The sequence below is a fragment of the Dasypus novemcinctus genome, chromosome 25, assembly GCF_030445035.2.
Source record: "Dasypus novemcinctus isolate mDasNov1 chromosome 25, mDasNov1.1.hap2, whole genome shotgun sequence".
NCBI classification, from domain to species: domain Eukaryota; kingdom Metazoa; phylum Chordata; class Mammalia; order Cingulata; family Dasypodidae; genus Dasypus; species Dasypus novemcinctus.
In genome coordinates, this window is record NC_080697.1 from 22,581,670 (window position 1) to 22,608,015 (window position 26,346).

The window sequence follows — 26,346 nt, forward strand, 5'->3', positions numbered from 1 at the left end:
TTACCTCAGCTATTTCTGAAGGTGCAAGCCAGCTCCAGGAACTCTGGGTTAGGACCGTTTATAAACCTTCACCACGAGGACCCACCTATTGCCCTCTTCTAACCAGGTGAACACAACTGAGGGACATTTTTAAAAACCCATCCAAACCATGACATTTTAATTATATCCTTTCCTTAGGATTATGGGCCTTCCAGCTTTCACTTGCTAGCCAAGGGAGATCACTTAAGTGAATGAATCTCTGTAGGAGGACAAGGATCTGCTTCTTGGTGATTTCTGTTCTTGTGTGTGTCAGGAAGCAGCTGCTAATGTCTCTTGGTGAAGAAGGGGAAAATGTCTTCAAATTTAGTCTCTGAGAGGATCCATCTGGTAGAAAACCTTCCAACACTCTTGTATTACTTATATATTTTTGTCAGCATTCTCATTTTACAAATGAGAAGTGTAAGGAGATAAAATGATTTGCCCAGGTCATATGGCCTGTTCTTTCCTCCAAATTCTGCTCCTGTTCAGTTTATTTCCTAGTCTGAAAGGCCTCCCAGAGGCTTCCCTTGAATTGAAATATGGCTTTTGTCACCCCACATTTAGCACTGCTCTGCGCTTCATTCTGCAGAGTCTGATTTTCTAAAACTTCGCATTTGGTGAAGAATGTCCAGCCACTTTGACTTGTGTGGACATCCAAACAAAAACCTTTTCATCTGGGGAGAAATGTTGGGCTCTGTGCTTTGGAACCAGATGCAAAAAGTCCTGTGTCTATGCTAGTACGAATCCAACTGTATGACCCAAAAGTGCTTGTTTCTGAAATGAGCTGAGAGGGAACTCTCCAAGTTTTTGGGCTTGGGTATTGGTAGAAGTTGAGGCAAACATACCATGACCCAAAACCTATATACTTTTTAGTAACTTTTATTTATTTTCAGTTGATGATTTATATAAAGAACCAATGAAAAAAAGAAGACAATCAGATGAAGACCTGCAGTTCCCCAAGTTTCCCTCAATGAAGCAAAATGCCCTTAAGGAATGTGAGTGTCATGGAACTTCTGTATAGCTTGTTTGTTTTTTCCAAAACTGTTAAGGTGTTCAAAGGAAGAAAATGTTATGGTCTAGACAAAGAAGTCACTAGGTAGAACAGAGAGTGTGAAAATGGTTACTTTTGTCCTTTAGTAGGCGCTTGTGTTGTGTTCCTGAATTTTTTTCTTTTTATGATCACAGAATAGAAGAATCTTGGTAGCTAAAACCCCATGGCAAGGTATATGATGACTTCTGTTTCAAGGAGATTCAGGTTGGCTGGCTCCCTGGGAGGCTGTCAGAATCAATGATTACAACCTCTGATGAGCTATTACCCCTAGCACTTATAATTTGCTGTCCTTGTTTATTTGGCTTGTTAGTTCACTTTTTTCCTTTCCCTGCAATGTTCAGCAGTCTCCTCCTGTGGAGACCTTGTACTTGATCCCTGCCATGTGCATTCCAGATAATACATCTCTACTGATTCCAGATGAAAAATTGGAGTCATGGACCAGAAGGATTTTGAGCAACACTTATCAGAAACTTATTCAGCCTGTCTTCCTGGATGACAACATTTCCAGTGGAGTCTGAATTCAGCCACCATCACATCTCTGCATCAATGACTTTCCTTACTTAGTTGTGGGTACTTGTGCCTTTCCCAATAATGAGAGGGAACTTTCTATTAGAGACTGGGCTAAAGCCTGATAATTTCTATACTTATGGGCCATCACTGTTATTGCTGATATTTGCTGCTCTTTGGGCTCTCAGTGTTGCCAGGTAATCTGCTAAATACTTTACATATGTCAAATTTTATCAAATCCTCTCAGTACCCATATAAAGTAGGAATTATTATTGTCCTCCTTGTTTTACTGAAATTTGGGCTCAGAGAGGTCAAGACACTGACCAAAGTCACGCTTTGGGTAATGGAAGGGTCAGGTTTCCAACCAGGCTATATGATTCTGGGGCCTTGTGCCATCGACTGTTGCTGCTGAACTGACTTGAGTATAAGGAGGCTACCACAATTTTTCCTGCTCAACTGAACTCCTGTTTTGCTCCTAATACTTTACAACTGCATACATTTTATTTTCAGGGGCAAGAAAATATAATTTCTATAGAACACAAATAAGAATACTTTACATTTATAGAGCTATTATAAAATTTATGTAGAATTATCACTGCCAAGCATTTTTACAGAATCTCATCCATAGGACAACACTATATAATAAGCAGTGATTAATATTCCTCATTGACCAAGGAGGGAGCAGAAACTCAGAAAGATATAGTGACTTGCCCAGGATAAGAACTGCATTCTTTTATATTCTATTCCAAAGCTCTTCCCACTATACTTTGATGATAATGATAATGTGCATTTTAAAACTGATCCAGAAACAGATTTCTTGCCTTGATTGAAAAACCATCACTGGATCCAATCTATATTGGATTACTTGGAAGCACTGGGGCTGGGAAGAGCTCCCTGATCAGTGCCATCATCCAGCAAGCAATGTTTCTACCAGTGTCTGGAGAAAGTATATATACTTCTTGTGCTGTGCAAGTGAGCTCAGGTTGCTGTGATCAGTATGAGGCCAAGATCCACCTTTTCTCTGACCAGGTAAGTGTTTTGAATATTTACTTCCCTCCCTCCCTCCCTTCCCTCTCTCCCTTCCTCTCTTCTTTCCTCCCTTTTCTTTATTTCCTTTTCATTCTCTGCCAGGGATTAGCATTATACTCCTTGTAAATATAACTCATACCTTTGTTGAATGAAAATAACATATTACAAAATGAAAATGTTCAAAAGGATGAAATGGAGGGTCAAACCCAGGTCACAGCTAACTGAGCGATTTGTGGGAAAATACTTCCCTCTTTATATGCCTGTTTCCTCACCTACAGAAGAAGGGAGTTGGATTTGATGCTCTCTGAATATGCAGCCTCACTGCCCTCCACAGACACTGGACCTTTAAGCCACTTGGAAGGAAAAAGATTTGTGGAGATGATAGTGACAGAGGAGTGCTTCCCGGGCAAGAAGGATAGAACAAAAAAAAAAAAAAAGGATGCTTTTAAAACAGTGACCTTCTCCCTTTGTGGTTCTTTTGTGTATTGATGTCATGAGGGGCTTGGCCCTACTCTGCCTTGGCAAGAATGGAAGAAGGAACTGAAGAACTTGACTGAACTCCTGTATGGGATGGAGGATTTGAGCAGAGAAGAGGAGGATGCATGGGACAGGTCTGATACAGTGGAGGAAGTCATCTAGAAGCTACAAATGTTTTCTGGAAAGGGAGAAGAAAGTAAGAACTGGGAGGAGTTACTAAGGTCAAAGCCAAAAGGAAAGATTCTCACCTCCAGAATAATCCCCTTAAGGAAGAAGAGGTATCTACGAGATTTTTTTTTTCTTTATTTTATCATGTCTCAGGTATAGTAGTTGAATCCATTTAGGGGACTTGCTCAAGTATTTTTTATTGGAATTAATTTTATACCCGAACTAGAATTATTGGTGATCCATTTCATCTTTCATTACTTAGAGCTGTCAAATGGGAATTTTTAGTTCAGCTAGGGAAGATTTTGTGCATAGAAAAACTATTTATAGTTGAGGGCTCCATAGAGATGCTTTTATTTGCAAATGATAAAAATATAAGTTACATAAAGACTTAAGCAAATAGGGATTATTATTTATCTCACATTAGAAGTCTGGAGGCATTTGAGTACTTGAGGTCATTCAGTGGCTCAACAATGCAATCTCAGCATCTCTGTGGTTCCTTGGCCGTTCATCATCCTTGTTACCTCATGATCATAATTTTGCTATCCAAGTGCCAGATGTTGTAGCAGGAAGAAATGGGTAAAAGGTGGCTCTAACCACTTCTTCCTTTCATTGGGAATATATCTAACAAATTTCTGTGTACAGCTCATCCTTCATAACTGATCACATGGCCAGCCCTAACCAAAACAGAGTATAGAAAATCAGCAAACAGACTTGTTCAAAATTGTTTTGAACTTCATCTTTAAAATTTTTTTCTGTTTATAAATCTGGCAGTTTTTGTATAAAATAAAAGCAATTACTTATACTTGTTCCAAAATCTAATGTTCTATTATCTCTTAAATTGAACATTGCAAAACTTCCTTAAACATTTTAAACTTTCTTACATAATTAATCAAATTTCCTTAGGCATTTTATATTACATTTCAAAGTTAATATATCTGGTTCTCTAAAAATATTTTAAAGATCTGACTGGCACACTTAGAAATAAAATGAATGAACACTTTCAAAGCACTTAGCCACCTCTTGTATGTCTAGTAAATCAAACAAATGTAGTAATCATTTCTTATATTTAAATGGATATTACTATTAAAAATTATAATATTCTTAGTATCTGAACATAAACTTAACATATCAAAAGAAACAATGATTACAAAACTAGTTAGTTCATCTGAATACTTATAGTTTATACAAATATATCAGTATAATTAATTTCTTCATCATCCCTGTATTTAGAAATACTCCTTCTCATATTTACCCATTGAAACAAGGAGAAAAGAATTACCAACTCAGTGAGTGATGCTCCAAATTCAGAACTTTGATCAGAGGTTCTAGAGTAGGACATGGAAATCTGAATGTGCCTTCCAGAATGTTTTGCCCTGAGCCACAATTTTGGGGGCTAAGCCCTCTTATAGTAATATAGTCTGTGCATGAATTCAAAATTATCTAATTCTGTATCCAAATATGCCTACTCTCTAGGAATCCAGTTAAGTGATATAGGCCCTATAGGCTTTGAATGTTCAGAAAGGATGTAAGACTGAATGTGTATTCAAAGTTGCATCCAGACAGAATGTGGAGGAGATGTTAATTCAAGCTTACCTGGAATGTGGGGAATATGTTAATTCAAAACCTATCTGGTACTCAGACAAACACTTGACTAACAAAGAAAAGTCATTTTCTTTCATTAAAGCACCATTTGACTCCCATCTTTATATTGTCTGTATAAAAAGGGCCCAAAACTATCCAGGGCTCGGGTTTTGAACAGAAAGCTCCTGAGTCCATGTGGCCAAAAGTAAATTACTTTTTCCTTCTCAATATTATTCCTGAGACCTAGCCTTTCTATACACAAATAATTGAACCTCTCTCAATGTCTACAACATTTTGGGGGGCTCATCCAGGATTTGCAAATGAAGGCCAGAGAAGGTAGCATTTTGCTACCCCTTCTGGATCCCCAAGGAAGCCAGGAGGACTCAGGTGAACCCCAATCTGGGTGCCCCTGGATTACATTTAATCCAGAAAAGAAGTGGGCTCCACCAGAATCTTCCCAACAAAAATCGAGGACAATGGAAGGTCTGGAAAAAATTCTGGGAATGAAAAGACTCCAAACTTGGAAGAAGGTAAGATTCCCTGGGGAGCATAATGTCAGGAAAACCCTAGCTTTAATTGCTAGGGAGGGAGCCCAATCACCTCCCAGAGGCCCCATTACCTTCAGAAATTTGGGGGGAAGCCGTCTCCTCCAGGTTAGAAAAAAAGAAAAAAAAAAAAAGGAAAAAGCCTGGTGTTTGAGTTTGTCTAACTGCATGTTACTATCTGGTTCTGGTCTTGACTCCACTGAGGTAGTGAAGGCTTGATTGTAATAGGAAAAGATGTTTATAGGTTCAAGTCCTAATGTCCTGGAAATTGGTCTGGATTTAGAAAATCTTGGTCACGGCAAAATGGATCAGCTTTGCCTATCTGAGGCTTGATTTGATCTGAATGTAAGGTTGAACTGTGACCCAGGATCCTTTTGTTTTGGGTCTGAATTACAGATGAATTCACTTTATAGACAGCAAATGTAAGCAGGAGATCCTGTTTAGATGTTAATGCTAAGTGTTCTCTCTTTCTAAAGTTTTTAATGGCTACAGGGCAGCCATGCCAAGGAAAATATAAAACTTATAAGTCAGATTGATAAGTTTTGTGCTTCTGTCTGTATCTACTAAATACTGGTGTTAAATTGTGTAATTATATGAAGTGGTGAATTTGGTTAGGCTGGAACCCTCCCTTTCCATTGGCAAAGGAGTGAATTGATTGTAGTTTATAAGCAAAGCCATGGCATCTGAATGTGTGTGTGCATGCTCTGCTGTCTTGCCTCTCTGGGTCTGCCCCATTTGCTGGAGCTTGGGGATTATCTGTGTTGGTGTCTGTGCCACACATCCAAATTTATTGGAACAGGCCCAGTCAGGGTAGCTGATGGAGCTGGTAACTTAAATCATAACCATGCCAAGGCAGGTGTCCCCGGGAAAGGCACCAAATTTGAAAAGTTCTTTCAAGCCATTTTAGTAGCCTGGAACTTGCTACCATCATCTTATCTCCCCTATTCCCTTTGGGAGGATGCATAACAAAAGTGGAGAGCTGGGAAGGGGGAGTGGCTTGCCCCTTTCCAGTGAATCTACACCTTCTATTCATAAGACACATTCCTATCAAATCACTGATCTACCTGGAAGGAGGGAGGTAAAGGAAATCTCTCTCTTTGTAAGTCTATGTAGAAATGCTTTGAAATGTTTAAAACTGTAAACTGGTAAAACAACAACAACAACAACAACAACAACAAAAAAAACGTTCTAAAGGAAAGAGGCTATTGCTTAAAAACAATAAACTTCTAATCACTTGATAGCCCTTTTAATGGTTTAGCTGGAAGCAGCCAGCAGTAAGGGTCATGAGATACTGCAGAAAAAGACAGATAAATCTGAAAACCCAAAGACCTCATGTCATGTCTCCTAAAAAATTGAAAAAAAATTAATAAACCTCAACTTCTCAATTTAAACTCAATTGTACCTATAAAAGATATAAACAGTAATCAAAATGAGATCTCATGTGCTATCAGTTAGGGTCAGGGACTTCCTTAAAATACTAAGGATATGGAATTCTGGTTTAATCTGTGCTTAACTTTGTATTCAACTTTAAAATCTGTGTTTGGCTTTTGTCAATTTGCTTGTGCCTAAAAAAATCACTGTAAAAAGGTAATTTAAAATGGATCTTTAAATGCCAGTACTGTCTTGCTGATGAATTAAATGCATAACCCACGGATGAAATTTGTTCAATTACTTAAAAAAACAGGAAAACTTCACAGGGTTGTTACTAATAAGGTTCTTGTTACTTAATTAATAAAGGTATCCAATTCATCTTAAAATAGAACATACTAAAACTATAACTGAGAATTAAAATAATTGTATTAGTACCTTTATATATATATATATATATATATATATATATATAAATATATAACTAAATCTATTACAACAGAGTAAATGTGGCCTAGATTTCGATTACTGTAATGGTGATATTGGATTGATTTGCCTCTGTTTGTGGTTACTTCGGGTTCATCTAGTGCTTATTGTAGCAGTGGTGGTTATTACTTAAACTTATCCTATAGTTATTTTATAACTAATTTCACCCATGATCTTCTGCTACTGTGATGGTAGCTTATGGTTCCACCCCTTAGCAATTCAATTTAAAAATTAACTTTAAAAGCTTATATTTAAATTAGAAGGAAAGGGGTTTATGCATATCACATTTATGCCATTCTAAATATTTTCAGTCTTCTCATTTCCTCTTTACCCTTTTAAATGAAAAACTGTCTTTTTCCTTGATCTTTAAGATAATATAAATTATTTCTAATTGGCCATTTCCACCAGAAAGCAGAAAATAACCATTGCCAAGTTTTCCAGGAATAAGCCGTACTCTTCCTAGGGTACCAAGCCTTACTAAACAATTCCACCCCCCCCCCCACACACACACACTGTTCAGGCTGTCTCAAAGGAAAAATGAGTAAAAGCTACCTAGTTTCTTTCCAGTCTAACCAAAAGCCCAAATGCTTGCCAGGTTCCCTCCAAACAACAATGTAACCAGTAAGGGAACTATATTTTGAATTAACCAGCAAAGAGAAAGTTTTAAATAACTAAGTGGTGTTTCTGTATCAAACTATTCATGTCTACCTATTTGCTCAAATTGTTAAAGGTAAATATACAGTTATATAAGTAATAATACATATTTCTAAAACCCAAATTAAACTAAATGGTATAAAAAGTCCTGTAAAATCTAAATACAAAACTGTTAAAAAGCTATGAAATCCTTATTAAATTATAATTAAAACAGGTTAAATAATTGCTTTACATTCCAAAGCCTAAAAGTTAGTATACTTTTGAAATTATTCAGTTTTTAAATTATCAAAAACAAAGGTTTTAAGCCCCTGTCAAGAAGGAAAACAACATTTTTTTATTTAATCAATAACAATTTCAACTTGTTTAGCTTAAACATTATCTCTTAGGTTTATAAAATACCAGGTTAATAAGTTAACATTGTATGTGTCGAATCTTTAAAATAATGGGAACTGTAAGTTCATGTTTAATGAAATCAAGTGTAAAACTACTCTCTCTTAAATGCATGAGGTCGACTACATTGGTTGCCAATTGTAACCTGGCATAAAATTGCCAGACTCTAATTGTAGTCAATTGTAAAAAGTTTGTAAAAAAAACAAACAAACATCTTCCAGACTGAAGCATTTAAACAGTTCTAGTTCTAGAAGTCATTGTTTACTAAAAACCTGAATTGATATTGATGGCAAAGAGTAACTTCATGATAATAAAACCTGCCTGAAGGTCACCGCAAGGTACATATTTAAGTAAATGGTAATGAAAAGTTACCTTAATTCTATTGGAAATCTTCTGTTTTTCATTTTAACAATGAAAAATAGTTTTTTTTCTTCTACTACTAAGGTAAAATACCTGCTAATATCTTCATGGTAAAAGTGTAAAAAATAAACAAAGTCATTTGATATATAATGTGTTGCATTGAAAATGTTTAAAAATATATATAAAATGAAGGGATAACTTTAACATTGTCAAACTCTCTTGTGTATTCAAACCAGGCCTTGAATACATTACAGGTTGCCTCTCCATGTGAACTATTGGCTAGGCTGGTCACTGACCCCTCAAATAGAAATATTTGCTACATCAGGCCTCTGGTTCTGCTCCTGAAGTTGATGAAAACTATATTTCAGTTTCAAGCTCCTGCAGCCAATGATGGCTTGTACAACCAAGCATACAGCGGATATTGCCTCCACTCTGGCACTGTTCCATAGTGCTAGAGAGCACTATGCACCAAGCCAGTGAAATACTGAAATCTATCTTCTTGACTTCTCTCTAGGATTGACAATGCTGTGACTTGTTCACTGTGTGAAGACCATGCTAAGTTGGAGCCATGACTCCCAGGATACTGTAAGTAAAACTTAAGCACAATTGGCATTATGGCATGCTCCCATGGACAGATAACATGTAAAGTATTACAAACCTGAAACTTAAAACTATTAATTGCAGCTCAGAATTCTTATGCATTAAGTAATACATTAATTAATAGTAAGTGCTTTTATCCTGTTCTAAATATATACCTAATAATTATAATGTTATCTTTTCTATTCTGGATCAGGTACAAAAGTACATCAGACGTGAAATTCCTGGTAACTTCATTTTCTAAATAGTTAATAAACATGTCTATAAAATAAGGTGGCGGTCTTAGCTAAAAACAATGGGGCCACCAGTGGCATGCAGGTAGCTGGTTAATTGGTCCAGGATCAGCCACCCTACTACTCTACTTTAATCTACTATGTAGCAAAACGAGGCTTGCTTGCTAGTGATGAGTCACCTATTGAACGGTCAAAATTACCAGGAATTATTCAATTAAACCCAAAATGTAAAAAACTTTATCCTGTAGTTCTGATCACTCCCACAGCTAAAACTAAGGGAATTTCCAACTTGGTGCACTAATCCTGAATGAAACCAACTGCCCAAAAGGTGCCAGTTCACCAGAAGCACCTGAGGAAGCACATGAGTGCCAATCATTAAACAGCCTGGAATGCATCTTCAAAACAAAGGTAAGTGCCTAATACTGTTATCTATTACAATTTCTCTTTGAAAATAAATAACTTAATATATATATATACTATTCCCCACCAACTTTTAAAAAGGTGCCATCTTTATAGGCACCTCAACTTGCCTACCTCTGAAATCCAGTGTCCTCTTTTTAAAAAACAGGTATTCCAAAATTTTAGTTTTGTTTCTTTCAGAATGAACATCTATTAACCATATGAAAACTTCATCCAGTTTCATACAGAATGTCAGATCTATCTTCCTCCAGTCAAAATAAAATAACAAAGTTTTTACACCTTGTTAGGTAAGGACTACAACCCATGGCCAGCAGAAAGTAGTTACAGAAAAGAGATCCTCTCCCTTCAGCACCCCTTTAAGACTAAAGGGGTGTAAACTCTCTAAAGGCAAAATAAAATTAATAGAAGGATCTGGAGCTTAGCAAGAAATCCATGTAAGCACCAATAACCCCCAGGATGACTGCTGGGAGCCCCACCCCCAGGATTCTGCTGTCCGGGATGAGATCTTCTTCTAAAAACAGGATAAATCCCAGGTATTACCCAGGAATTTTGTCTTTGGGCCCTCACTGGGAAATTGATAAGTGGGATAATCAATCAAAACAATGAACAGCCACCCACCTCATAACTCCTCTATATCTTTTGGAAACCTAACATGTACAGGGGAAGTTTGTGGAAAATTCAATCTCTCAAATGGTTGCCTTGAGCTAAACAACACTGGAAAGGTTATTAATGAAATTACAAGCAAAATGGTAAGAATTGCTTATGTTCCAGTGCAGACCTGGAATGGTTGGAATTTAAGAAATCCCTTTGGAAGCTAGAAATCAATAGAAAACAATTTCAAGCTTCTACTGGGAATAATTGCCTTCCTTGTAGGAGGATGCACCTTACTTCCTTGCCTTCTCCCTTTCATTGTAAACAGAATGTGCACCCTAATAACTGGTATAGTGAAAACACAAACAGCTGCCCATTTCATTACTCTATATACATAACAGTCAGTCCAGAGAAACTCTGGCAATAGTGATGCCAAAGCTTAATAACTTAAGCTTGGCCTGAAAGGGGGGATATAGTATAGCCTGTGCATGAATTAAAAATTATTTAATTCTGTATCCAAGTGTACCTAGTCTCTAGAAATCCAGTTAAGTGATATAGGCCCTATAGGCTTTGAATGTTCAGAAAGAATGTAAGACTGAATATATATTCAAAGTTGCATCCAGACGGAATGTGGGGGAGATGTTAATTCAAAACTCATCTGATACTCAGACAAATGCTTGACTAACAAAGAAAAGTTGTTTTCTTTCATAAAAGCACCATTTGACTCCCCACCCTTATATCGTCTGTATAAAAAGGACCCAAAACTCTATTTGGGGCTCAGGTTTTGAAGAGAAAGCTCCTGAGTCTAGCCAGCCAAAAATAAATTACTTTTTCCTTCTCAAAATTATTCCTGAGTCCTGGCCTTTCTATAGGCAAATAATTGAACCTCTCTTGACATCTACAACAATAGAAAGGGACTTTTCAAGCCCATGCCATTTCTGCAAATGGATCTTATTGTATCTGCTTTATGTTTTCATTAAACTATCTTAAAGATCTTTTGCCACCTTCCTTTTCACAATTTGTTACTTGACTAGAATTGATGAAATTTGTTACGACCTATCCAGATTGCAACAAGTCCCATGATTATGTAATGAGTAATCTAAAATCTCATAAGAGAGTTTCTCATTTATTTCAGAACCATTCTATAGTTATTTATTGACAGTGACCACTATACATTCCATGTCTTTTGTGTGAACTAACTCAGTTGAGATCGAATGTGTCACTTTCCAAAATATGTTTAAATGGGAGCTGTAGGCTGAGACCAATTCCCATCCCATCCACAATCATTAAACTGTCCTGGAAAAGACTACATGTCAAGATATTTTTTTTTCAGTTGGGGGAGCAAATGAACATGGGAGATTGTTGGGTATGTGGTTGAAACTATATTGTTTAGAAAACTCTTTAAAAAATATAATAAGGAAGGGTTACTTGTTGAAGGTGCTTGATGGGGGTCATCTGGCACAGGGGCAGACTTCTAGGGAGTGTGTGAGTGTTCATGTTGTCATAGAGTGTTATTTCATTGGGTGGAGACCCATACAATGAGTGGAAAGGAGTAACCCTATCCTGGGGAGGCATGATGTTCTCAAACACAGGGAAGGGTGTCTTGAGAGAGAATTAGTGGCTCCTAATGGGGGAAGACAGTCTAGTGTGTCAAGCCCTCAGCATTGTTGCAAGTATCTGTGAATCTGGTCCTTTAAGCAGTGAAGCTTGGTTGTCCCAGAGGGCCCTAAGGGAAGGGGGAGAGAGGAATAGAATAGATGGAAGCAGGTTAACTGGGGGCAATGGAAGTGTTCCACAAGATGGTTCAATGATGAATATAGGACATATTAAATTTCACAGAAATTTATAAAAGTGTACAATCTAAAATGTAAACCATAATGTAACTAAAATTTTATAAATGTGTACAGTCTAAAATATAAACCATAATGTAAACCAAAATAGAGCTTTGTTTGGTAGCCATGTTTCAATATCTGTACATCAGCTATAGCGAATGTAACATGAACATGTAAAAAGATCATTGTTGGGGAAGGGGGAAAAGAGTTCAATGATGGATATATGGGAGTCCCCTATACTGTATATGTGACTTTACTGTGCTCTAAAACATTTTTGAAGACAAAATTAAAAATTAAAAGAAGAGGGTGTAGACACTGAGGAAGAAATGTAAGAAATTGCCTTGCCACTGTACATACAGGGCAACACCTATTACAATGATGAAAGGCAAAATGTCAAAAATGAAGTTTTATGGTATTTTCATTTTTTAATACCCCAATTTATTTTTTACTTTATTTTCATTTTTCTAAGTTAGAATGTATTCTATTTCTAATCTTTAAACCTATCATTACTATTTCATTTTCCTACTAATTGAATTTGGCAATATATTAGGCTTCATTTTTTAAGAAGTTTTAGACCTCAGAGGGGTTCAACTATGGCAGGAGGAACACTGGTGTGGGGTGTTATTGATGGGGGGCACATGATTGGGAGGGAGTTCTCCAGAGCATGTATATAAAGTATATAAAAATGTTTGGATATTCACTGGGTATTTTCATAGTAGTTAGAGTTACAAAGGAAAACTGAGGGAGTGCTGAGTTCCTAGCCCGGGGAGCTCTGTCACATTCCCCAATGGAACAGCAACAATACCCAAAGTGCAAGGGCAAAGACCAGTGAAAAAGAATGGTTCAATGATGAGCCCTTGGTACTGATGATGATGCTTATAGCATGTGTGTCTGAAATATAAAGTAGGCCTAGAGCTGCAGGGTGCATAAGAGTTACCTCCTGAGTGCCTCCATGTTGCTTAAATGTGGCCACTCTCTAAGCCAAACTCAACATGTTAATGCATTACTTTTCCTCCAGCATGGGACATGACTCCCAGGAATGAGCCTCCCTGACCCTAGGGGATTACTACCAATCACCAGCTGGCAATGCAACTAGAAAAAGACCTTGAATAAAAGGGGGAAATGGTAAAGACAAATGAGTTGATATGGCTAAGAGACTTCAAAATGAGTTGGGAGGTCATCAATGGGGTCATGCTTATACATGCCTCAGCAGAATTCCAGAGACAGCCAAAGTAGATACAACCCCAAATACTGGTGCTCCGGAGGGCTACAGAGACACACAAGTTCTGCAGTCATGACAGATGGCTCTGGAGTTCAGTGCCTTGCCAGTGGGCCCTACTTTGGAATGTGTGCTTCTGAGTGTGATGGACTTGGACTCAGATGTGGCCTCTCTACACATGCTTCTTCTGTCACCTTTACTGAACCTGTGGTTGGTGCTGGTGTTAGTGCATGCTCAGGACACTTGAATCTCGGGACTTTCCATGTGCCAGCTGGGCCGTGAGCATCAGCATAGTTGCAACCTCTACTCTCCAGTTCTTTGGACTTACCCAGGTCAGCTAATAGGGAGGTGAGGATGGTCAACAATCACACCAGAGAACCGAGAGCATCTACAACTGTAAGCAGGAAAATCACATCCATCAGTGATATGGGATCTAACCCCCTCTCAATATAGAGGTGGAGTGGACATCGCCATCCCAGGGTCCACAGGATGGAGGAATAAAATATGTATTAGAGTGGACTTACTGATATTCTACTGTAGAACTATTGTGACTCTAGCAATTGAAGAAATTGTATCCTTGATGTGGAGGCAGTGGGCACAGAAATTGCTGAGGGCAGGGAGAGGGAGGAAGAGGTGTGATATCGTGGCATTTTTGGGACTTGGAGTTGTCCTGAATGACATTGCAGGAACATGTGCAGGACATTATATGTACTGCCATAACCCACTGAATGGACTGGGAGTGAGTGTAAACTAAAATGTAAACTATAATCCATTGCTCCAAAATATATTCACCAAATGCAATGAATGTGCCACAATGATGAAAGAGGTTGCTGATATGGGAGGAGTGGGGGGTGGGTATGGGGTATATGGGAACCTCTTATATTTTTTAATGTAACATTTTGTGTGATCTATGTATCTTTTAAAAAAAGACAATTAAAAATAATAATAAAATATAAAAAATAAGGGGATATTTTGAAAAATTGTATGCCAACAAGATGGATAATTTAGAGGAAATGGAGAAACTCCTAGAAACACACAGTCAGCCTACATTGACAAAAGAAGTTGATGTCCACAACAGACCAGTCACAAGTAATGAGATAGAATTACTCATCAAAAGCCTCCCAACTAAGAAGAGCCCAAGACCAGATATAAATTCTACCAAACATTCTGGAAAGAACTAATACCAATCCTGCTTAATCTCTTCCAAAAAATAGAAGTGGAGGAAACATTGCCTAACTCATTCTATGATGCCAACATCACCCCAATACCAAAGCAAAACCAAGACACCACAGAAAAGGAAATCTATAGACCAATCTCTCTAATGAAACTAGATGCTAAAATCCTCAGCAAAATACTTGCTAATCATATTCAACAACACATCAAATGAATTATATACCATGATCAATTGGGTTTCATCCCTGGTATGCAAGAATGGTGCAACATATGAAAATACATCAATGTAATACACCACATAAAAGATAGAAAGAAAAATTACATGATAATCTCTATAGATGGGAAAAAAACATTCAAGAAATAGAGCTCCCTTTCCTAATAAAAACACTGCAAAAGATAGGAATAGAAGGAAACTTCCTTAACATGATAAAGGGTATATATGGAAGACCCACAGCTAACATCATATTTAATGGTGAAATCCTAAAAGCTTTCCCTCTAATATCAGAACGAGACAAAGATGCCCACTGTCACTGCTGTTATTTAAACTTGTGTTAGAAGTACTTGCTCAAGCTCTTAGGTAAGAAAAAGATATAAAATCATCCAATTTGGAAAGGAAGAAATAAAAATTTCAATATTTGCAGATGATGTAATCCTATACATAGAAAGTGCTAAGAAATCTACAACAAAGCTTCTAGAGCTTATAAATGAGCTCAGTAAAGTAGCAGGTTGTAAGATCAATGTGCAAACATCAGTAGCATTTCTGTACACCAAAAATGATCATTCTGAGGAGGAAATCAAGAAAAAATCCCATTTACAATAGCAACTAAAATAATCAAATACCTAGGAATAAATTTAAAGCTGTAAATGACTTATATGAGGAAACTAAACACTATTAAAGGAAATCAAAGAAGAGTTAAGTAAATGGAAGAATATTCCCTGTTCATGGGTAGGAAGACTAAACATCACTAAGATGTCTATTCTACCCAAACTGATTTACAGATTTAATGCAACCCCAATAAAATTACCACAGGATTTTTTTTACTGTATTGGAAAAGCTAACTATGGAATTTATTTGAAGGGCAAAGGACCCTGAGTAGCCAAAGACATACTGAAAAAGAAAAATGTAATTGGAGGAATCGCACTAATGTAATTGGAGGAATGACTTTAAAACATACTACAAGGCTACAGTGACAAAACTGCATGATATTTGCACAAGGATAGGCATAGTGACCAATGGAACCTAACTGAGAGTTCCAATATAAATCCCCACATATACAGTTACCAGATATTCAACAAGGCCACCAACGCCACTCAACTAGGAGAGAATGGCCTCTTCAACAAATGGTGCTTAGAGATCTGGATATCCATATCCAAAAGAATGAGTGAGGAATACCATCTCACACCTTATTCAAAAATTAACTCAAGATCTAAATGTAAGAGCCAAGAACATAAAGCTCCTAGAAGATAATGTAGGGAAGGAGCTACAGTATATTGTATTAGGAATATGAACCCAAAGCATGAACAATGAAACAAAAAATAGGTAAATGGGGCAGTTACTAGTGAAAGAGGATGAACCATTGACAGGCCTTTGATTGTGATGACTGTACTTATGAACCTTTACTTTAGAAATTGAAACTTACCATAATATTATAGGGTGCCTAAGTGTTACCTTCTGAGAGCCTCCTTGTTACTCAAATGTGGCCTCTCTCTAAGCCAAACTCAACATATAAATACATTACCTTTCCTTCACTGTGGGGCATGACTCTCAGGGATGAGCCTTCCTGGTACTGAGGGATTACTACCAAGCACCAACTAGCAATGCAAATGGAAAAAAACATTGAGCAAAAGGGGAAAGGGGAAAGACAAATGAATACATGACTAAGAGACTTCAAAGTAAGTTGGGAGGTCATTTCAGAGGTTATGCTTATGCAGGTCTCAACAGGAACTCATTGACTGTCAAAGTAAACATAACCTCAAATAGTGGGGCTTCCGAGGGCTCTGGAGACATCCAGACACTATAGACAGGGCAGACAGCTCAGGAGTTTGGCACCCTGCCAGGGGACTCCACTTTGGGATTTATGCTTCCCAGTGGGATAGAGTTGGACTCAATTGTGTTTTCTCTACACAAGGCTCTTTTGCCCCTCTCTCTGAACATACATTTAGCACTAGAGTTGAGAGGTGTATGTCTAAAAGACTTAAATCTTTGGGCTGTCCATGTGCCAGTTGGGCCCTGAATCTCAACAGATTTGCAACACCTGCTCTCCATTTCATTGGACTCACCCAAGACAATTAACAAGGAGATGATGGTTGATAACAACCATCTCAAAGAACAGAGAGAGTCTGCAACTGCAAACAAGAAAGTCCAATCCATCTGCCTCTTAGGATCTAAGTCCCCTCTCAATTATAGATGGAATGGGCATCACCATCAGAGAATCCTCATGAGTGGGGATGGATGATGGACTAGAGTAAACTAATAGTTTTTCTTCTGTAGACTTGTTGTGATCCTAGCAATGGAAGAACTTTTATCATGGATATAGAAGCAGTGGCCACTGGAGATTCTGAGGGGAGAGAGAGGGAAACATATAGGTGTGATTTGCAGGCATTTTCAAGACTTGGGAATTATCCGCAAGCACATTGCAATGACAGATACAGGCCATTGTATAACATGCAATAGTTTGCAGAAATGTGTGGGAGAGAGTGTAAACTACAATGTAAACTATAATCCACACTTAGTGGCAATGCTCCAAGATGTATTCATCAAATGTGACAAATGTATCACACTAATAGAAGGATGTTGTTGATGTGGGAAAATGTGGGAGGGCTAGGGAGCAGGGCATTTGGGAATCCCCTATATATTTTTTGTGTAACATTTATGTAATCTAAGTTTCTTTAAAAATAAAAATGTATATTAAAAAATAAAGTGGATTTCTTATAGATAACATATAGTTGGGACTTGAATTTTTATTTAATCTGATAATCTGTGCCTTTTAGTTGGTGTCTATAGAATTTAGACCATCTGACTGTCTTCTATTTGTACTTTTTGTTCTTCTTTACTTTTCTCCTCTTTTGATGACTTTTGGGGAATTTAATATTTTTCCAATATTTTATTTTCTCTTCTTTAAAGACTTATTAGATATATCTTTTGATTTTTTGGTGATAGTTCTAGGGCTTATAATATCCATCTTTAATTTATCACAATCTACCTTCAAGTAACACAGTCTATCTTCAAGTAATACTAACTCAATTTAAAAATAGTATAAGGGAAACGGACTTTGGCCCAGTGGTTAGGGCGTCCGTCTACCATATGGGAGGTCCGCGGTTCAAACCCCGGGCCTCCTTGACCAGTGTGGAGCTGGCCATGCACAGTGCTGATGCGCGCAAGGAATGCTGTGCCACGCAAGGGTGTCCCCCGCGTGGGGGAGCCCCCACGCCCAAGGAGTGCGCCCGTGAGGAAAGCCGCCCAGCGTGAAAAGAAAGTGCAGCCTGCCCAGGAATGGCGCCGCCCACACTTCCTGTGCCGCTGACGACAACAGAAGCGGACAAAGAAACAAAAGCAGACAAAGAAACAAGACGCAACAAATAGACACCAAGAACAGACAACCAGGGGAGGGGGGGAAATTAAATAAATAAATAAATCTTTAAAAAAAAAAATAGTATAAAACCCTTACTTCCATTGTATATACTTCCATTTCTCCCCTCAGGCCTTTGTGCTACTGTTACCACACATTTTAAACCTTGCTAGGTGGATCCACAATGGCCTTATATCTAGAGCTGTTTTGGCTCCTCTAATGAGGACCTCTCCTTGATGTTGTGTGTGTAAAGAGGCCTTTCCCCTCAGGCTGCTCTTGGCTCCATGTGAGCTTGTGGGCTGTTCTGCCTGCTCCTTTGGGTGGTTCTTTCCCCACCCATGGTGGTTTCCTCTTATGCATGTACTTATCAGAGGCTCAAGGGGACCACTTCATATCTCTGGAGCTTTCCCTCTGTCCAGCTTTCTCCTCAATGATACTCTACCCTATGAATTCTAACCGCCTTGGCTCCCAGAATTCTGAACTCTGCTCAACTCAGGGAGAGCACCAGGCTCTGTTTGGGTCCCCCCCTCTCTGTGCTGTGGCCTAGAAAATCTCTCTAGAGCTTGCCTTGGTTGTCTCCCTTCTCTCAGGGATCACTGTCCTGCACTGACTATTATCCAATGCAGAAAAACTGCTGGTCCATAAATTATGTCCATTTATAGTTGTTTAAGGCAAAAAGGTAAACCTGGACCCTGTTACTCTGTTATGACTAGAAGGAGAAGTCCTCCACATCCCTCACTTGAAATAGGAAAAGTGAGACCATGCCAACTGCCATGACTGTATTTGTTTCTAGGTTTAAAATGAAAAGGAATAGAACAGCTAGACCCACCTCCATGGCTGAATCCCTTTTGATTTTACTTAGGTAAAGATATTAAAAGAAGGAGGGAAGGATTTATAAGCTTCAAGGCAGATATAAGCTCTGTGAGACCAGAGAAATCAGGGAAGGAGGCAGCATGGGTAGGCATGGTTGCTGGAACAAATACGTCTGATGTATGCGAAGGACCAGCAATTAAGTGGCCTAAGTGTAAGCAGAGTGCAAGAGGGAGGAGTGGTCCTTGGAGACTGAGAGTTAGGTACAAAGCAGAGCAGCTGGTGGCCAAACACAACAGACACCTATTTAAGCAGTCTCTATTTAAAAGGGTTTTATCAAAAGAATACTTTTCAAATCTCATAAGACACGGCTAGGTAACCTACCTGAATTGAAGCAGCTCTTCTCTCAGTCTTTCTTCATGGTCTTTCATGATCTGCTTCCCTCGGTGCATCTCTCTGCAGAGTCCTGTTTCTTTTGTTTGACCAACTTTCTCCACTTAGCCATTGGGATCCATATTTTGGAAAATAACCTCACCCTGTCTTGAAATGGCCTTGCAGTTCATGTACCTACCATTGTCTGACCATTGTCTGTTTCTATGTCTTTTAATTCAAATCTCTAAGAAGGACACACTCATTGTTTACTGCCCAGCTAACAGATTAGCTTTCTCTGAATTAGGTATCCATCCTTAGTGCCATCAGCTGTGACTGAAGGTGGCCATTTGCATGAAGGTCCACTCCCTTCAGCTGAATTCTTGGATGCCAGTTCAGTTCCCAAGCAAGTGGAATATGAACTGATCAAGCACCCCCAGATGTGTCTACCAACAGCAATTTAAGCATTAGCATAGTTTGATCTGAACCTAGTGATTAGAGATTGAAATACTTTTAAAGAATTTGTCTCTGTCCACTTATTTTTCATTCATCAAGTGTATAATTTATAAGACACTGCGCTAAGTGCTAAGGATGCAAGTATTACAGCTAATAATAATGGATGACATTTACTATGTGCTAGGTACTGTTCTAAATGAAGTAAATAGCAGATTATAGCATTATAGTGAGTAACAAAGTTGGGATTTTAATGCAGGCAAGCTGGTTTGAGAGCCTAGGCTCTTAACCCCCTCCATATCCTACATAGTGAAACAAAACAACTGAAAAATGATGGAAAAGATGCAGAGCATGGCCTATTATGTTAAGGAGTGTACATATATAATGTTTGTAAATGCACAGCAAAAGTAAGATCCTGCCTTCTTACACACCCAATTGTTAATATCAGTTTAGTTGTTAGTGAGGGGATAGACACCCCACAGTTTCTGTTTACTACCACTTGCTAGTACACACACACACCTCTATATTGTTTTTATATTTTGCACAAACAGGTGTTACTTTTACAACTAAAAAGTTGAAAGCAAAATAAAACAAAATGAATGAGAAACAGAGCCTTCCCAAAAGGGGCTCATAGTCTAATAGGAGATATGCAGATGACTAAATGGAGAAAGTCATGTGAGAGAAGTTAAAATGTGGTGAGCATTCAAAAGTAGAAATTACCTCCAACAAGACATCTCATTCCTTCAACAAACACCTATTGAGCATCTACTCAATTGTGTGCCAGGTTCTGGATGGATGAAGATGAAGTCCTTGCCCTTGAGAGTTTCATAGTCTGGAAGGGAATCAGACATACAATTCACAAATCCCATTACTTAAAAGTGAGAGCACAATATGATTAATTCCACTTGGGGGTGGGTGGGGCATCAGAGGAGACGTTTAAGCTCAGCCTCCACCAGGTAAAGAATACTGTTGGGAGTGGAATCACAAGCACCATTCTAGGCAAAAGAATAGCATAAGCAAAAATCCAGAGTGGTGAGAAAGCTGGTGTGTTGGGAGAAGTTGAGCCTTATTGGGTGGCTGAAATGAAGGGGGCATGGGATGTGTAGAGGAGGGAAGTGACAGAAGACAAGCCTGGGAAAGTTGGTGGGGAGAGGGTTTTAGCATTATGCCAGAGTTTGGCTTCTGGGAGAAGTATGAAGGACAAGTAGAACTGGGTCATAAAGAAAGAGAAAGAAAAGGCTTCTTGGGCAGAGGGATCACAGGAGCACAAGATCAGAGCTGGAAAGGGACTGGGAGGGAGGTCCACTACCAGTGAGTCATTATCAGCACAGCAGCTGCCAAAGGAGTCAACTCAGAACAATTGATTAAAGCTTTAAAGTCTGCAGATTTATCCTAAATGATGACTGTGGTCTGGGAGAGCTTTATGACTAGAGTTTCCAACAAGATATAGAGCTGGATATCAGCATACAGATAATCTAGACTCTACTCTCATTTTATAGATGGGAAACAAAGACCATGAGATGGGAAGTAACTTGTTCAAGACCACACAGCTAGTGCATGACAGAAATTGAAACAGAGAGCAGGTCTCCTAACTCCCCAACCAGGACTCTATCTACTCATCTCATCACCCTAAGATATTCCCTGTATACACTTTCTTTAAGCAGAAGGTAGACTCATTTTCCCTCACCTTAGTCACTCTGCTCAGGCCTGGCCTTGTGAGCCTTTGTTTCTGCAGGAACCTGCTCTTGGGAATGGAGTCCCTGAGCTCCACTAGCTGCAGGGAGGCCAAGTGAGAGACATCCTAGGGGCAGCCAGACATTTTCCCTGGATGGAGCCATGATCTCAGTCAGTTCAGATACTCTGACAACTTATCAAAGGCTCCTCAGAACAGAGGAGCCAGCAGATCTGGCTCAGAGCAAGAGCTCTGAGGAGGTTGCACTGAAGCAAAGGAATGGTTCCAAGCAACTCTTTTTGGACTCTGAGCCTCCGCATTCTTGTGGTTCTGTGATATCCTCCCTACGAGAAGTTACTAAAGACTCCCTTCTTTCCAGTGAGAACAAAGCATGGCGACCCCTCCTTCCGCTGCTCTAGTTGCCTTCCCTAAGCTAAGCTAAAACTAGCATTATCTCAGATGTCCCTGTTCTGTTGCTGAGAGGTAGTGTGACTGCAGGCAACTCGCTTAACCTCTCAGAGGCCCCTTTCTTATCAGGAGGGATGGAGGTGGTGAGGGGATGGGGAGTGCTGAGCCACCTACTCATTAGTCCAGTCCTTCTTGTTTTATAGATATGTGTCTTCTGTGATCCAACTTACCACATCCTGATATTTAAGAGCTGTGCATAGGGCCTGAACTTTATAACCACAGCAACTATTATGACTGTAGTCTATTTCTCATGTTAATAAACATTTTTAAAGCCCCTATAGCCTTACCAAGATCATGGGGAATATAAAGATGAATGAGGCCCTGCCCTCAAGGATCTCCCAGCCTGGCATTTTTATGAGGTTCCACAACTCATAGTTCACTGCCCAGTGTTGACACTAATTTGGGAAGTGGGAGGACAGCAGTTGTTTTTATTCTCCTGCCTAAATGTGAGTCCAGGCACATATGAGGGAGGTTCAGGACTCATGGTTGTGTGGCCTTAAGCTAGTCCCTTTGCCTCTCTGGACCTTTTTCTTCTCTATAAAGCAAAGGGGTATCTAACTCTAGGATTGATGACTTTTCAACAATGATCCATGATGTCAAAAGGTTCATGGATAGGGGGCGGGGACACTGAACACATGAAGGTTCCAAATCTCCCACCCCCAATTCAACCAGAGCACTTCCATTTTTTAAAATCAAGTTTGTAATTAGAATTTTTCCTAAAGATTTCATTTGAAAAGCACACTGCTGCTAAAACCAAGCTTGAAACCCACTGCTCTATATCAAGTTTTCTCAACCTTCATATTTTGGGCCAGATAACTATTTGCTATAGAGGGTCTGTCCTGTGAATTTTAGGATGCTCAACAATATCCCTGGAATTTACCCAGTAGCACACCCCAAGATGTAACAACCAAAATACCGCTAGACATTGCCAAAGTCTTCTAGGTTTACAAGATTGCTACCAGTAAATAATCAGTGGTATTAAGCAAAATAATAATTTAATTGCCAAGTCACAAACATGTCACATCTTTATGCACAAAGTCCTGTTCTAAGGTATCGCAAATAAACTCCATCATGAAATTAAACCACCTTTTCATTTACATGGACAGATAAGACAAATGAAGCACTAAGAGGAATGTCACAAGGCAGCACATGATTTCCTGTTGCATAAAAGTTGCATATTTAGGGAAGAAGATGTGGCTCAACTGATAGAGCATCCGCCTACTGTATAGGAGATCCAGGGTTCAGTACCCAGGGCCTCCTGGCCCATGTGGTAAGCTGGCCCACGTGGAGTGCTGCCGCATGTAAGAAGTACTGTGCCATGCAGGGGTGACCCCTGTATAGGGGTGCCCCACATGCAAGGAGTGCGCCTCGCAAGGAAAGCCTCCCCGCACAAAAAAAGCACAGCCTGCCCAGGAGTGGCACTTTACACATGGAGAGCTGACACAGCAAGATAAAAAGAGATACTGATTCCCGGTGCCACCTGACAAGAATGCAAGCAGACACAGAAGTACAACACAGAGCAGACAACCGGGTGTGTGTGTGTGGGGGGGGGGGGGTGGAGTGAAGGGGAAAGAAATTTCAAAATTTTTTTAAAGTTGCATATTTAATAAAGCAATATTTTTGTTAGTACTAACTTGTAATTCCTTGTTCATTGAACTTTGCAACTGGAATCATATAGTTTAAAGTTCCCCATTGCCTTGTGGTGGCAGTGTGCTAAAAATGCAGAGACAGCTAAATATCTTCAAAATGATGCTATGAAGTGACAGCTTTGGGGTAAGATTTACTACCAAAGCTTTTTCTGGAAAAACAATACTTTAATTTTACATAGAGGAAAACAGAGCTAGAGAATAGTGGGATGGCTGTTAAGATAGCACAGCAAGGCAGTGATGGCCTGAGGACAGGAAGTCTAATGATTTCTTGAATTCTGTCCATCACCAATATCCCAAACACCTGTGGATCCTCTAACACGTGCCAAACACTGTGCTCTAGGTGATGTTGATTCCAAGATAGAAGGCACAGATCCTTCCCATCAAGGGCCTCGCAAGCTAGTGGGGCAGTGCACTGTCCTTTTATAGTAACTCTGTCTGAGAGTACTGTGGTTGGGTAAGTACAGGTGCAACTGGATGCAGATGAGTGACACCCAGCCCATCCTCAGAGTGGTTCTTAGAGAGTCTAGAAGGGTGATTACAGGTTAAGCACTGGTTGGGGCAAGTTTAAAGCCTCTGAAAGATAATCTCTGGACTTTCCATGTGTCAGCTGGACCCTGAACCTTAGCAGAGTTGTAACTCCTACTCTCTGGTTCAGCTAACAGGGAGGTGAAGATGATCAACCACCACACCAGGGAACCGAGAGCATCTACAACTGCAAGCAGGAGAATCACATCCATCAGCCATGTGGGATCTAAGCCCTCTCTCGATTTATAGGTGGAGTCAACATCACCATCCCAGGGTCCACAGGATGGAGGAATATAATATGGATTGGATTGGACTTGCTGGTATTCTACTATAGAACTGTAGTGACTCCAGCAATAGAAGTAATTGTACCATTGATGTGGAGTTGCTGAGGGCAGGGAGAGGGAGGAAGAGGTATGAAATGGGGGCAATTTCAGGACTTGGAATTGTCCTGGATGATATTGCAAGGACAGAAGCAGGACACTGTATATCCTGCCATAACCCACTGGATGGACTGGGGGAGAGTGTGAACTACAATGTAAACTATGGTTCATGCGGTGTGGCAGTACTCCAGGCTGCATTCACCAAATGCAATGAATGTGCCTCACACCTTACTGATGAAAGGGAGTGTTAATGTGGGAGAGGCAGGAGTGGAGGGGGGAATCGGGAAGGGAAGGGGGGAGTGGCATATATGGGAACCTCTTACGTTGTTTATGTTGTTTTTTTTTTTAATGTAAAGTTTTGTGTGATCTATTTATCTTTTTAAAAAAAAAAGATAATTTTTTAAAATGGTTGATTTCATCAAAATGGATTTCATAAACTCCCCTTTTTGGGGATCATATGGTTTGTAATATAACTGTCTAACCATTGCCTGATAATTTGTGATAAAATAGCCAAGGACTATGGGATAGTATCAATGACTTACAAACAACAGAAAACATGTCAACTTTGGGATAAAAAAAAGTACTGAATTTAAAAAAGAAAAAAGAAAGGAATAACTTCCTCAAGGTCTAAGACGTCGTTCATGTTATACATATTGGGGCCCTGTTTTACAGGTCATCAAGAAGTGCTCAGTGATCTGGGTGATCAGTGACACCGAAAGAGTGTCTGGGGGGAGAGCCCATGAAGATCTTCTGAATGAGAGCATCAGAGCCTGCCAACGGGGCCTCTGTTGGGCCATTGCCTTGGTCACCAAGACTAATAAGCTCCATTTGCCAGAATATTTAAAGTAATGGGCTGGGTTTGCAGGGATATGGCCCCAGCCTGGGGCTTTCCTCCATGGGTTCCAACTATAGGACTGACAGAGCTTTCATTTCCTGAGGCAGTGGGCATCATGAACTTTAGGGCAGGAACTGTGAAGGTGAAGTAGAAATCCGGGTGAGCTCCTGGGACATCAGGATCACTGGGGTCTGCTTTCTGGGTAGTCTGAACCCTTTGTGGCTCTGCCTCCATGGTGGCTGCATGACGCCCAACAGGCTGTGCCTACACAGCTCTAGGAGCGCCCTCCACATGTAAGAGGAATGCCAATCGTGCCTCCTGGGCCTGTGCAGGGTGATGGTCCTGCCTATGCCCCACAGATGAGGAAAATGGAGATTCCCCTGCAACTAGCAGGTACATTCTAAAATATGTTCAACCTGGTACAGCTTTGAAGTATCAGGTTCTATTTCAGATTTGTTTACTCCTGAGATTTTTAATCCAGTTGGAGCAAGGTCCTCAAAGTTTTAAAACGTTGGCTAAAATAAAAGCATTCTCACAAAATCATTTTCTAAGAAAGAATAATGAAAGGTGTGCTATTAGAACTTAATAAATGCTAAATATGCCATAACAGGTGATATCCATGTAGATCTCTGTTCACTCTAGAGCTAGGGTGATTATAGCATCTTCCAAATTGGGACCTTTTTAAAAGTGAAAGTGTTATGAATGCTTACGGAAGAACCACAAGCATAAACTGGGCCATCCTGGGTCCATGGGATGTATGACCTCATGATGTAGCATGTTTAGTGCTTTCCTGCTCTAACTATAGCGTTTTTACTCACCTTGACCTCCGCCATCTCCCCACACCCACTAAAACTTAAGTCAGACAACTGGTTCCATGAATTAACAAAGCAGAGCAAACCTCCTTTGTGAGAAATAGG

The 26,346-nt window shown here is 39.5% G+C and overlaps 1 protein-coding gene across 1 annotated transcript in view; it reads left to right on the forward strand.

Moving 5' to 3' along the window:
• Positions 1-2,497: 2,497 nt before the first annotated feature.
• The window catches only part of NUGGC (nuclear GTPase, germinal center associated), a 72,017-nt gene continuing 48,168 nt past the window's right edge, over positions 2,498-26,346 (forward strand). The window contains 1 exon segment of the mRNA XM_071211867.1: positions 2,498-2,605. Coding sequence (XP_071067968.1) covers positions 2,498-2,605 — 108 coding nt within the window.